Below are 12,980 nucleotides of genomic sequence, written 5' to 3' on the forward strand. Positions count from 1 at the left end.
CTCACTGCACGACCTACCACCCGGGCGCGACATATGAACACAGAAAGGGCCACATTTCAGGGTATATCTTTGCCTTTCATAAATACAATGGTTCATAAAACAAAATCATTTAAACTTCTTTAGTTTTGTAATCCTTCCCTGCTGAGGGTGGCAATCGTTTATTAAGGAGTGCCACCCACACTAAATACAATTCCCCTGGATCCCTATTCTGACTGAAAGATCCCCACTGCAATATCAAGAAGGTGCCCACCCTGACCGTGCTCAGGGAAGGGATGTACATGCCACGTGCCCAGGGACACACAGGTCACGTGCTCCGGAAAGGGATGAACAGGTCACGTGCCCAGGGACACGCGGGTCACATGCTCAGGGAAGGGATGTACAGGCCACGTGCCCAGGGACACGCAGGTCACACGCTCAGGGAAGGGATGTACAGGCCACGTGCCCAGGGACACAAGGGTCACGTGCTCCGGGAAGGGATGACAGGCCACGTGCTCCAGGGACACACGGGTCACGCGCTCCAGGAAGGGATGTACAGGCCACGTGCCCAGGGACACAAGGGTCATGTGCTCCGGGAAGGGATTACAGGCCACGTGCTCCAGGAAGGGATGTACAGGCCACGTGTGCAGGGACACACGGGTCACGTGCTCCAGGAAGGGATGTACAGGCCACGTGCCCAGGGACACAAGGGTCACATGCTCTGGGAAGGGATGACAGGCCACGTGTCCAGGGACACACGGGTCACGTGCTCCAGGAAGGGATGTACAGGCCATGTGCCCAGGGACACAAGGGTCACGTGCTCCGGGAAGGGATGACAGGCCACGTGCTCCAGGAAGGGATGTACAGGCCACGTGCCCAAGGGACACAAGGGTCATGTGCTCCGGGAAGGGATGACAGGCCACGTGCTGCAGGAAGGGATGTACAGGCCACGTGTCCAGGGACACACGGGTCACGTGCTCCAGGAAGGGATGTACAGGCCATGTGCCCAGGGACACAAGGGTCACGTGCTCCGAGAAGGGATGACAGGTCACGTGCTCCGGGAAGGGATGACAGGCCACGTGCTCCAGGAAGGGATGTACAGGCCACGTGCCCAGGGACACAAGGGTCACGTGCTCCAGGAAGGGATGTACAGGCCACGTGCCCAGGGACACGCAGGTCACACGCTCAGGGAAGGGATGTACAGGCCACGTGCCCAGGGACACAAGGGTCACGTGCTCCGGGAAGGGATGACAGGCCACGTGCTCCAGGGACACACGGGTCACGTGCTCCAGGAAGGGATGTACAGGCCACGTGCCCAGGGACACAAGGGTCATGTGCTCCGGGAAGGGATTACAGGCCACGTGCTCCAGGAAGGGATGTACAGGCCACGTGTGCAGGGACACACGGGTCACGTGCTCCAGGAAGGGATGTACAGGCCACGTGCCCAGGGACACAAGGGTCACATGCTCTGGGAAGGGATGACAGGCCACGTGTCCAGGGACACACGGGTCACGTGCTCCAGGAAGGGATGTACAGGCCATGTGCCCAGGGACACAAGGGTCACGTGCTCCGGGAAGGGATGACAGGCCACGTGCTCCAGGAAGGGATGTACAGGCCACGTGCCCAAGGGACACAAGGGTCATGTGCTCCGGGAAGGGATGACAGGCCACGTGCTGCAGGAAGGGATGTACAGGCCACGTGTCCAGGGACACACGGGTCACGTGCTCCAGGAAGGGATGTACAGGCCATGTGCCCAGGGACACAAGGGTCACGTGCTCCGAGAAGGGATGACAGGTCACGTGCTCCGGGAAGGGATGACAGGCCACGTGCTCCAGGAAGGGATGTACAGGCCACGTGCCCAGGGACACAAGGGTCACGTGCTCCGGGAAGGAATGACAGGCCACGTGCTCCAGGAAGGGATGTACGGCCACGTGCCCAGGGATTCTCAGGTCAAGTGTTAGGGAGAGTTTTAATTTCTGTGCTAATTCCCGTTAACCTTAGAGACCCCCAGCTCTTTTGGTGGACTTAGGGCTTGTGACTTTTTCCACTCGCCCTCTCTCGTGTGTTTTTCCTGACTCGGATTTTTGTGTTTTTACACTGTTTTTGGAGTCTGACAAACTCCATACGCATCTGCTTTTTGTATAGTGACACATAGCACATTAGGTGCAGTGCCACTGAAAAGTCCTTTGGACTTCAATGAATGTTTAAATACACTTTCTTGGGTGAACTACCGTTCCCAGGAATAGTAAGATGATTCCGGTCTTACTTTTCTCTTTGTGGGGCCAGCACACACCACCCTTTGCGGAGTGCTGGGAGGTTACCTAGTAATTCCTCTCCCACTTCTCATATAACATTTTTTGTTACACTAACTTACTTTAAATGGCTGGTGCCAGTGGTTTAATGTTACTACCAGTGTGCATCTTTACCGCAAGCTGAACCCTCAGCTGCAATGCAGCACCCATGGGTGTCCATTTTCCACAAAATGGCCCGTCTTCTTTTTTCGCCATTTTCTGTTTGTTAGTTTCTTCTGGCCTTTTACTCTTAGTTGAAACTGGTTTGAGCCCTTTGTGTGTTTTGCCTTTGGCAGGTTTCAGCCCTGAAGCCCGTCCAGGCTCCAGTGTGTCTGAAAAGGCAGGAAGTGAGGGATGGTCCCGAAACTTCCCTGTCCTTTGTTTCTAGGTGTGCCTGAATGAAACCGGTCCTGATTGGCTGTCTTCAGGACAGCCACCATGCTGTGTGATTGACAGCACAGGATGTGAATAAATGGGAAATCACATAAAAAGCAAGGATTTAGTGACTAGGAGGTAGAGTCGACCACTAGAGAGGAACATCCAAAGAAGAAGACGTGACGAGACGCCAGCAGCACCCCCTGGACTGCAAAATGCCCAGTGAAGCCCTGCAGCTGTGCCAACCCCGTTTTCATTTCGACTGGGAAAACCTGCACGGGATGACTTCCTCCCTTGGGCTGGTGGGAGCAACCAGCCTCAAGATAAGCTTCCATTTGGCACAACCCCCGACTTGCTGTGCCTCACCAGAGCTGCAGAAGCCCAATGCCAGGGGTCCTGTGACCATTGACAAGTGCATCATCTTGCGAAGTCCGAATTCCGCCCGATCTTCGTGGCCATCCCAAGGACCCTACAGAGACTGGCAATCTTGATCCAGAGCCCCCTCACCAGAGTCCAGGACAGAGGGAGCAAGCTTCTTCCAACCAGAGATATTCGTTCTTCATTGACGCCGAGGAAAAGGCACCAAAACACTGAAGTGCCGCTGAAATAACGGAAATCTGTAGCTGAGGAGTCCCTCTTCCGAGTACTGCCGCAGGACCCCGCCAGATGTCCTTCCTTTTGTCACCACAACCAAGGTCCAGAAACAAGGGTCTGCCAAGCTGTAGCAAGGAGGAATCCAGCTGGAAACTTCTTCGATTCACAGGTACTGTGGGGCTTGGGGTGTTCACCTTTTAGCCCTAGGCTGTGCTTCCTATCCTGCGAAGTGCTTTTGTTCCACTTTAGAGTTGATATCAACTCACCTGCACTGGCCTAACAGCTGGTGGTCTCTACAAAGTAGCTCACTGGTGTCATTGTGATTGACTTTATCTAAGAAGGAGTGCATCAGAACTATTGACTTTGGCTGTCCTGGCTCCCTAAAGGCCTCCTTCTGAACCTACTGGCTTTGGCAGTACTTGTTCCCTCATAGGTTATAATTGTGATTACTATTCTTGCTGGGATGAACGTTTACTTGCCCCCCCTTAGGAGATTGTAATTGTTTTACAAACTGTGGAAAGTAGGTTCAGCCTTATTCTAACCATTCCTTCCTTTACAACTCAATAACTGAATTGGTAACTGAGAGAAGTGCAATACTGACCTGAAGTCACATCCGTGTGCTGGAACATGTGTTACCATAAAGTATTTACCAACTGTTACTCTCCTTTACAAACTGAATCCAAACTTTAATTGAATGTTATTAGTAGATACAGCTTTTTAAAGAATGCTTATTTAAACATTGTATATATTATATATAAATATTTATATATAACTTTAAGTGTGTAAGTGTTACTTGGCTACTTGTACTTATTGATTTCAATTGTACAGCTCTACAGCTCACATTTACCCCTCTTGAGATAGGCCTGGCTGCTCAGTCACACTACCAACTTGTGTAGACATACCTATACCGAAAGGCGGGTTACCTAATACCAAGCAGATAAGTCTTGTGTAGTCCTCACCAGTTGGACTGCACCAATTCTTACCTAACATCAGGTGCTCAGGGAGGGGATGCACAGGCCACATGCTCAGGGATGTACAGGCCGCCTGCACAGGGACACACAGGTCACGTGCTATTGGAAGGGAACGTGCCCAGGGACGCACAGGTCAGGTGCTCAGGAAAGGGATGTACAGGCCATGTGCCCAGGGACGCACCGGTCACATGCTCTGGGAAGGGATGTACAGGCCATGTGCCCAGGGACGGGATGTACAGGCCACATGCTCAGGGAAAGGATATACAGGCCACATGCTCAGGATGAACCTTCCTCTGTGGCACGGCTGCTCCTCTGTCCCTGGGTCATCTTCCCAGTCTACCTCTGCCACATTCCTCCCCCTCTTCCAATCCAAGCCACATTTGGACAGCCCCTTGACCCTCTGGATGGCTTACCTCATCCTCAATCTTGTCCGCATCAGTGGTAGGCCGGTACGCATCCTTGTTGGGGTGCAGCGCAGCCACAAACTCGTAGTAATCGATATAGCCATCCCCATCACGGTCAAAGATATCCGCCACAGCCGTCATCTCCAGCTTAGTGGTGGGAAACTCTGCGAAGAAAGACTTGTGTCAGATTGAAATTAAAACGGTGTAACCTCGCATGCATGGAGTTTATAGAGCGCTAGGTGCTTGCCTAAGGCGCTATAGAAATATGATAAACATTAACCTAGCTGGGAGGAAACACAGTCCTGCACACCAGGGGCACCTCCAGAGATCACAGGTAGGACCAAGGGTGAGCAGTGCAGCTAGAATAGAGGTGCTTTTAAAATCAGGGAACCCCCGATTGAGGTAAGCAGTAACTCTTGTAATTTATTTTTGGACGGCACACAGCTAACACATGGGAAGTAAAACCCACATTCTTTTTTCATCCTCACAACGAAGGGGAAAGTAAAACCCAATGTTACACTTTTTCTGAATGTCTCAAAGTTATTCTAGGTAGGCAACAACCTAATGTAGACTTATTCGGGACAGGCTAGCAGCAAGTCAGGGGAAGCAAGACCCAGTTGGAGGACACTCATACAATTATCCTCAAAGGAATAATCTGGTGATACCAACACTTTACTTCTGGGAAGAGCCACAACCTAATCACAGGAGAGTAAAATACCTTCACATCTACTTTCTATTGGAAAGGCAAAACAGTTTCTAAGGAAGAAAATATGTTAACCATACTTTTGAGAATAGTGCATCACACATTCAAGATAAGTAAGTACATTTGTAACTGTTCACTCTTAGAATTACATTTACCAACCAACTCTTTACAAGTAACTTTTAGACACGTATTTTCTTTTCTAGGCAAAAGTCTCAATCCCTTGAAAGTCTTTCCCTTATTCTTGGAGCATGAGTGTTCTCAGTGGCAGAAGAGGGGTCACTAGGACTAGTGACCAACAGGCAGTGTCAGAATAGGTTCTTTAGTAGCAAAAGTCAGAGTTCCATAGAAAACTGGGCAAACAGAGTACTTTACTTCTAGGGTTAGAAGAGGGCCCAGGGGCTTTGCAGACGACACCCTAGCAGGATTCTAGCAGTGGGACTGGGTGCACTGGATGAGAGGCCTCCCCATCACAGAAAACAACCCACAGCTACACAGAAATCCTAACAGGCTTGAAATAAGTACATACCCAAGCCAACACAGTACCTCAGCATTGAAGAAGATTTTGCAGCAGGAGGACTTCAGGGTCTGCAGCAAAATACCTGGTCAGTGGATTTCTTGTCGTGGTGACTGAAAACAAGACCTCAGAAGGGACTTTGCAGCAGGGACCAATGAAGAAGGCTCTAGGCAAGGTGTCCCTCGCGGCTGAATGCGGTTCTGCAGATTTCGTGCCTTTTCAAGGAGCACAGAGGAAGACAGAAAATCGCGTTTGAATTCTCGTAGTTTTAAAGGTCCAGCACTCTAGTGAGGGGACTTTTTGGACTCGATTTGTGTCTCTGGAGATCCACCAGGATGCCCATGAAGTTTCAGCGAGATTCAGAATTCGGAAGACTGTGCACCGCACAATGGCTTGAGGTCCCATGGTATTGGGGTATTGCAACAACACATGGTCGCAGCAACGTGGGAGATGGCTCAAAATGCAGGTCTTCTTGAGTCTAGTGGGTCTCACCATGCTCTGGGTCGTCGTTTCCGGAGTCCCCATGTCGATTGGCAGGAAGGGCTGCAGCAGGCTACGGTTACACAGCAGGCTCTCCAGTCGCTGGAAATCGCTTCAGCCGTGCTTCCTTCATCTTCCTCTTCGGTTCCAGCAGTCAACTTTTCTTCAGCTTCAAGGTTCGCAGTATTTATCAGGAATTACAGCACAACCTCTGCATTCTTTCCCCGCATTTTACAAGAAGGGGTTGTCTGGTTGTCCAATCAGGACAGCCACCCTCCCAGTGGGATTTGTCTCCATTCAAGCAAGGCGTAAGACAAAGGGCTGGGGAGTTTTGGGCTCCTCCCTCACTTCCTGCTCTCACAGACAGACTGGAGCCTGTGTGGGGAGTCCACACTCCCGCCAAAGATAAAAATCACACAAAGGAATTTCCCACCCTGGATGTCAGGGGAAGGAACAATAAACGACAAGAAACACTAGAATGGCAAAAAAGGAAGACCGGGCCATTTTGGTAAAATGAGCACCCTTAGGTGCCTTTACTGCAACTGTGAACACAGACCGCAGTAAAGGTGCACCAAATTAATACAAGGTATCACTGACACCAGCCATTGAAGGTAAGCTTGACCCTGCAACACAATTGTTACAGTTTTAATGGGAAAGGGGATACACTGTATCATCAAGTGTGAGCAAATAACAACTACTTACACCTAAGGTCAAAAACAAAAAAACACCACTACTCTACATCACGAAGTACTCCCGCCAAAGTTTCCAAGTGGGGAGATCAATTAAGAAACACTGGGGACTACTCCAAAACGACCCATGTCTTGCGAAATTATTCCCAAAGTCTCCTATGATGGCCTTCAAGAGAGGCCGAAACCTGAGAGACAAATTGGTGAGAGCTGAGAAACCGCCTAAAGAGAAACAGCAACTTTTACAAACTAGAAAGAAAGGTACATTTCCATTCTTGGGATGCTCCCATTGCAATAACGTAATCAAGGGTGAAAATGTAACGCATCCCCAATCTGGCAAGAAGTATAAATTACGTGATTCTGCCACCTGCATGTCAACAGGGGCCATTTATGCAATTAAATGCCCATGCGGTAAATTATATGTGGGCCAGACTAGAAGAGCAGTGAAAGAAAGACTAACTGAACATAAATCTAACATCCGATGCAAGAACACAAAGTCCCCACTGGCAAGACATTTCACTCAACATCAACATACAATAGCCCAGTTTAAATTCCAGATTTTGGAGATAGTCAAGAAACCATACAGAGGGGGAGACTATCAATCTATCCTCTCCCGTAGGGAAAAGTTTTGGATACACCTACTTGATACATTAAATCCACATGGTCTGAATAAGGAGTTCTCTCTGAGGTGCTTTATCTAATCCCTGAACAGCCAACACATATTTACTCACCAGCTATACTTTTTTTCCCTCATCCTTAGTGGGGGTAATCTTACTCTAAAAAGTAGAACTATGGACCTACAAGGCACAAAGTGGATTTAACACAAGAATCTTGACAGTGGAACAATTGTTAAATTATCTACAGTCCAGGATCTGTTAACCGGCCCACTGCCGTTAAATGTATACCTATGATGAGTTTGCATTTCCATTCGATGTAATTCTTTTTGTGTTCATATAATACAGATGTTAACCTGTTGTTGGAGTACCCACTGTGGCCAATGATGCATTGCTCATGTGCGTGCAATCAAGTATTTCAATATCGATTTGCATAGTCCAATCGTTTACCAGTCTTTAGTGAATGTTTTTCATTCTACTATACAGCCCTCCTGTATAATTATTTCACATTATTTTTACACAGTCCATTATGCTTGGTGACAACTCTATACACCTCTGTAGTTAGATACTGAATTAACAAACAGCATCACGTACACTCCAAGATGGCGCTCATTTATCCGCCACTTAGCTTTACCATTTACATTGCAGGACCTGGAATAGTCCACTTACTATGTTTACCAACGTGTAACAAGCCATAGAATGTCTGCCTAAATGCGGAGAGGATTGCTAGGGAGACGTGTAAACCCACTGCTGGGCGGACGAAGGAACGCTCTTTTCTGTTCACGAGCCGCGTGGCGTAGATATTCACACTTTGAAGTGAAATGCTCCTTTCCACTCGTTAATGTGGATCGTGCGATTCACATCGCTGAGGTAAGCAGGAACACATAATTGCCTTTGAATTGAATGTTAGCATTAATTCAGAGTCACTGCTAACTACAGAACACACTTGCCAGCTACTTATCTGACCCGGTATTTTTTTCTGTTTTTTTTACAGAAAACCAAATCTTTTTTCCAACTGTGCCTGACACTCCACGTGATTCGTTTAGGATATAGGATTTAACACTTTCAGACCTCCAGATCTTCTGACCTGGGCGGTAAGCTATCATTTCTTGTAATTTTCGAGTCATCATTAATCTAAGTAAATTTTGACCTTGCGTCTGTACCTCTTGTACGGTGTCATGGATATATTTTGACTAAAAACTCTATGCAGAATCTCATGATTAGCATTTAGATTTATAAAGTCACTCTTTATATGATGTCAATATGTATCCTATTGCAGGTACTTTGATCATGCGGGTCATTGCCATACCTCTTATTTTGTATTATAGGCGCTCCACACTCAGGATAGGAACCTCAATATAAATTGGTGTGTTAAGATTTGGAACACATCCTCCTCAACCATTGCCGGGGACGACACAGTTTTCACCTACTTCACACTTAAGGTATGCTTAGCAGGCAATATAGTTGTAATTTGGTTTGGAAGCACACTTTGAATTGTAATTTTCCACTCTTGGGGCGTGTAATGAGCATGTTGATGCGCACTGGCCACTTTGGTGGCTCCTCTAATGAGGGTACACTGGACTAGCAGCCTTTAAGTTCCTTTAGACTTGGCAGTACAATTCTTGATTGACCTTTGCTTATTCTTCTATTTATGTTCTATTTATGTACGTGACTTCAACGTGATTATAGTTGAAAGGACTGAAACACTCTCTATTCATGTATTCAGTTTAAACCTGCTTGGCTCAAGAAGAAGGGATATTGTTCCCGAAACACGTCAGCCATTACTCAATTGTATACATGGACTACCACTACTTATCACTTTGTTGACAGTTATCTTAGCTCTTTTTCCGTTCAGAATCTAAGTGTGAATTGATTGTTAATTGCAAATTAAAAACCTGTTTGGTTTCTTTTTACAAAAACTTACAAGTGATTATTCTCATTATTTATGTAACTCTAAATACAACGGAATGATTAATTTGAATTTATTTGACATTGATGAACCATCAATTGATGGATTTTGAAAAGAGTGCAGGGGACGGGAGGGCTCCTACCTTTGGGGATCCTCGTTTTTTTCCTCACTTACACGTTATAGTGATTCTGTGCCAGGATCATTTTTCCTCCCCCGCACCTGGAAAGAATGTCTACATTATTACACATTTAGAAAGTTTACTTTATAATTGAAACACTTGCTGTGCACCTACTTATTCTCTTTTTCTGCGATACACTGCATCTCCCCAGCACTCCACATAAGGTGGGGTGTGCTGGCTTCACAGAATAAAATGTAAAAGAGATCCACAGATCCTTACTACCCTTGGGAACTGTAGTTCTCTCAAGGTTAGCACAAGAAAGTTAAAAGGGGAGCCCCTAGGTCAACCCAGCAACAACAGGCACGTATTGCCAATAAGTTGTTAAAGAGGATAACTTTAAAAAGACACTATGGAGATTCAAAAACATGACTCCCATAAAAAGAGTTCAAGATTATGTGAGTGTGTAAAAAGGTTCCCACTCACTGAGGCAGTAAGGAAAAATATCCCACTAATAAAGCAAAATGTACTGCGGTTGACCCAGGTCAGGAAGATTTGTGACCTAACACCTAAGTTGTCAGAGGCCTTTTGCCCAATAGTTCAGGTTAAAGTTCCACAGAATCTTTGATGCAGGAAAAAATGCACGTAGGGTCTCTGGGGTCCAGTGAAGGGTTCTTAGGGTTAGGGTACAAGTAAAACGAACTACCAAGAGCAGCCCCAACTTTAAGAGGTCTTGCGCAAGCAAGCAATGGCAAAGCCAAAATTGTTAGAATAAAGGTTTATTATAAGCCCATTGATTTATAATAGGAGTATAGGGGTAGGTTAGAAGCTCTGCAACTTACCCCCTCTACTCCGATTCTTCCCCAGACATGGCAGGACAAAGGACGAGGGTCCTACATTGCTTTTCCCACTGAAAGTCGCAGTCCTCGATTCACAGGGGTTGCAGGTTCGAGCTGATCTCTGGTTGCTGTCTTTCACTGTTGCAAGGACTCTCAATGGAAGATTGCAGCAAAATACGATGCAGGACCACTCTCATTACTGACTCGGGTCAAGCAAGCAATTTCCGATGGTGGTCATCGCAGTACGGCGACAGGGGCTCAGCAGCTGCGGCCTGTCCTTTCCTCCTATCTTGGGTCCCCTCGATGCGAATGTTTGCAGAGGTTTGTCTCGTAGGGCCAGCTGGCGATCCCCCCAAGTTTCAGGCCGAAACTCGGAACGGTGACGCCAGCAGCACGGTAGCCCAAAATCGAAGCTGGTCCGCCACAGGACGGTTCCAGGGCACTTCAGAAGGTTTCCTTTGGCAAGGCACCGAGCAGACGGCAAGAAGGGATCGTCTCTCCACTCCAAGGATCGCAGCACCTTCGCAGGACTGGTAAATATCACGAGCAAGACAGGGCTCCTCCAGGACAGCAGAAGAAGTTAGTCGCCAGTCCTCCTTCAGTCAGGTCTCAGGTTTCTTCGCTGGTCTCACAGCTGGACAGGATACTTGGCTCCTTCAGGTTTCTCCAGGATCTCTGAAGAATGGGTGCAAGGGTCCTCTTCTTATTTTAAAAGCCAGGTAAGAGCTGAAACTCCCACTAGCCAATAGCAGGACTAGCCCACACACCCCCCCAGGAGTGGTCCAATCAGGACCACTGGCGGGAACATTCATGCATACCACTCGGACACACTGAAACCAGTTTGTGGATTGGGACCAGACAGTCCCAGCCCACATCCTGCCAGCAAACACACACAGCCCTCCAGTAGCCTGCCAAAAGCTGCTGCTTTCCTGGGCACTGGAAGTCCTTATAAGGATTTTTCTTGCCTCTCGGGCCAGGAAGAAGGCTAAAGAACAAGCTGGCAAAAAGGACAAGCGAAAAATCTCGTGGCACGGCCTTGTTTGACCAGTAGCCACAATTAGTACCCAAACGTGGTAAGGCTAAAATGAAAATTCCCATAGAGTGGGGAAAAGTCACTGCTGCCACCAGCTTATCCTTTTAGCACACCTAAAGCAACCAAAAATCCTCTGAGTGTTAGTCTAGGGCAAAGCAAAAAGGTACTCCATTGTACTGCAGTGTGGACTGCATTGTAGTACAATGATAAAAAGGTACCACAAGTGATACAAAAGTAACAAAAAGTAGTAACATAGTAACACGACTGAGGGAAACAAGGTTTCCCAGTACTGGCAGCCTGAAGGACATGTCAGTATCCCCATGACATATGAGCAAAGGCCAGTGTAGTGAAGCGTAAGGCTTCACTGCACAGCAAACAGTACAGGTCAGATTAAATAATAAAAGCAAAATGTTTGGGGGTTTCATCAAGATGGAAGGAAAGGTGCAGCAAAGAGAATCTTTCCCAACAGTCAGCTAGCAAGGAAAACCTACACCCTGCCAGCAAGGAAAACCTACACCCTGCCAGCAAGGAAAACCTATACCCTTCCAGCAAGGAAATCCTACACCCTGCCAGCAAGGAAATCCTATACCCTGCCAGCAAGGAAAACCTATACCCTGCCAGCAAGGAAAACCTACACCCTGCCAGCAAGGAAAACTTACACCCTGCCAGCAAGGAAAACCTACACGCTGCCAGCTAGTCATCATAACTAGCTAGGCAGGAAAACCTACACCCTGCCAGCTAGGAAAACCTACACACTACCAGCTAGGAAAACCTACACAAAGCTAGCTAGGAAAACCTACACCCAGCCAGCTAGGAAAACCTACAACCAGCCAGCTAGGAAAACCTACCTACACCCTGCCAGCTAGCACTATAACCAGCTAGGTAGGACAGCCTACACCCTGCAAGCTAGGAAACCTAAATCCTGCCAGTCCGGAAAACCTACACCTTGCCGGCTAGGAAAACCTACACCCTGCTGGCTAGGGAACCCTACACCCTGCCAGCTAGGAAAACCTACACCCTGCCAGCAAGGAAAACCTACACCCTGCCAGCAAGGAAAACCTACACGCTGCCAGCTAGGCATCATAACCAGCTACCTAGAAGAACCTACACCCTGTGACCTAGGAAAGCCTACACCCTGGGTGGCTGATGAAGGGGTGAGAACTGAATGCTGCCAGATAGCAAAATCTACACCCTGCCAGGCAGGAAAAACTACACCCTGCCAGCTAGGAAAACCTACATCTAGACCCTGTGAATTCTTCATCTCTCTGATTCTTACCTGGAACACTAGATATTTTGCCAAGCAGCTGGACTGCTGAATTTTAGGACCCGGTTTGGCCATATTGTGTTGCCTCCGTTTCCTTTGTCCCTTGCTCTGGTTTCATCATTATGCCTTTGTCCTTCCTAGGCTGTTCATGCTCCTCCTTGCAAGCTTGACTTGATGTCCTGGGTTTTCCTTTGTTACCCTCTTTGGCCTCA

The 12,980-nt window shown here is 47.8% G+C and overlaps 1 protein-coding gene across 20 annotated transcripts in view; it reads right to left on the minus strand.

The window, feature by feature from the left end:
- Positions 1 to 12,980, minus strand: part of MACF1 (microtubule actin crosslinking factor 1) — a 1,825,008-nt gene that overhangs the window by 123,157 nt on the left and 1,688,871 nt on the right. For all 20 annotated transcript variants that reach the window (XM_069622429.1, XM_069622430.1, XM_069622431.1 and 17 more), the window contains one exon: positions 4,621 to 4,775. In XM_069622429.1, the coding sequence (XP_069478530.1) occupies positions 4,621 to 4,775 (155 nt within the window). The remainder of the gene's footprint in view (positions 1 to 4,620; positions 4,776 to 12,980) is intronic.

This window comes from Ambystoma mexicanum, chromosome 11, assembly GCF_040938575.1.
Source record: "Ambystoma mexicanum isolate Mex_15411 chromosome 11, UKY_AmexF1_1, whole genome shotgun sequence".
NCBI classification, from domain to species: Eukaryota; Metazoa; Chordata; class Amphibia; order Caudata; family Ambystomatidae; genus Ambystoma; species Ambystoma mexicanum.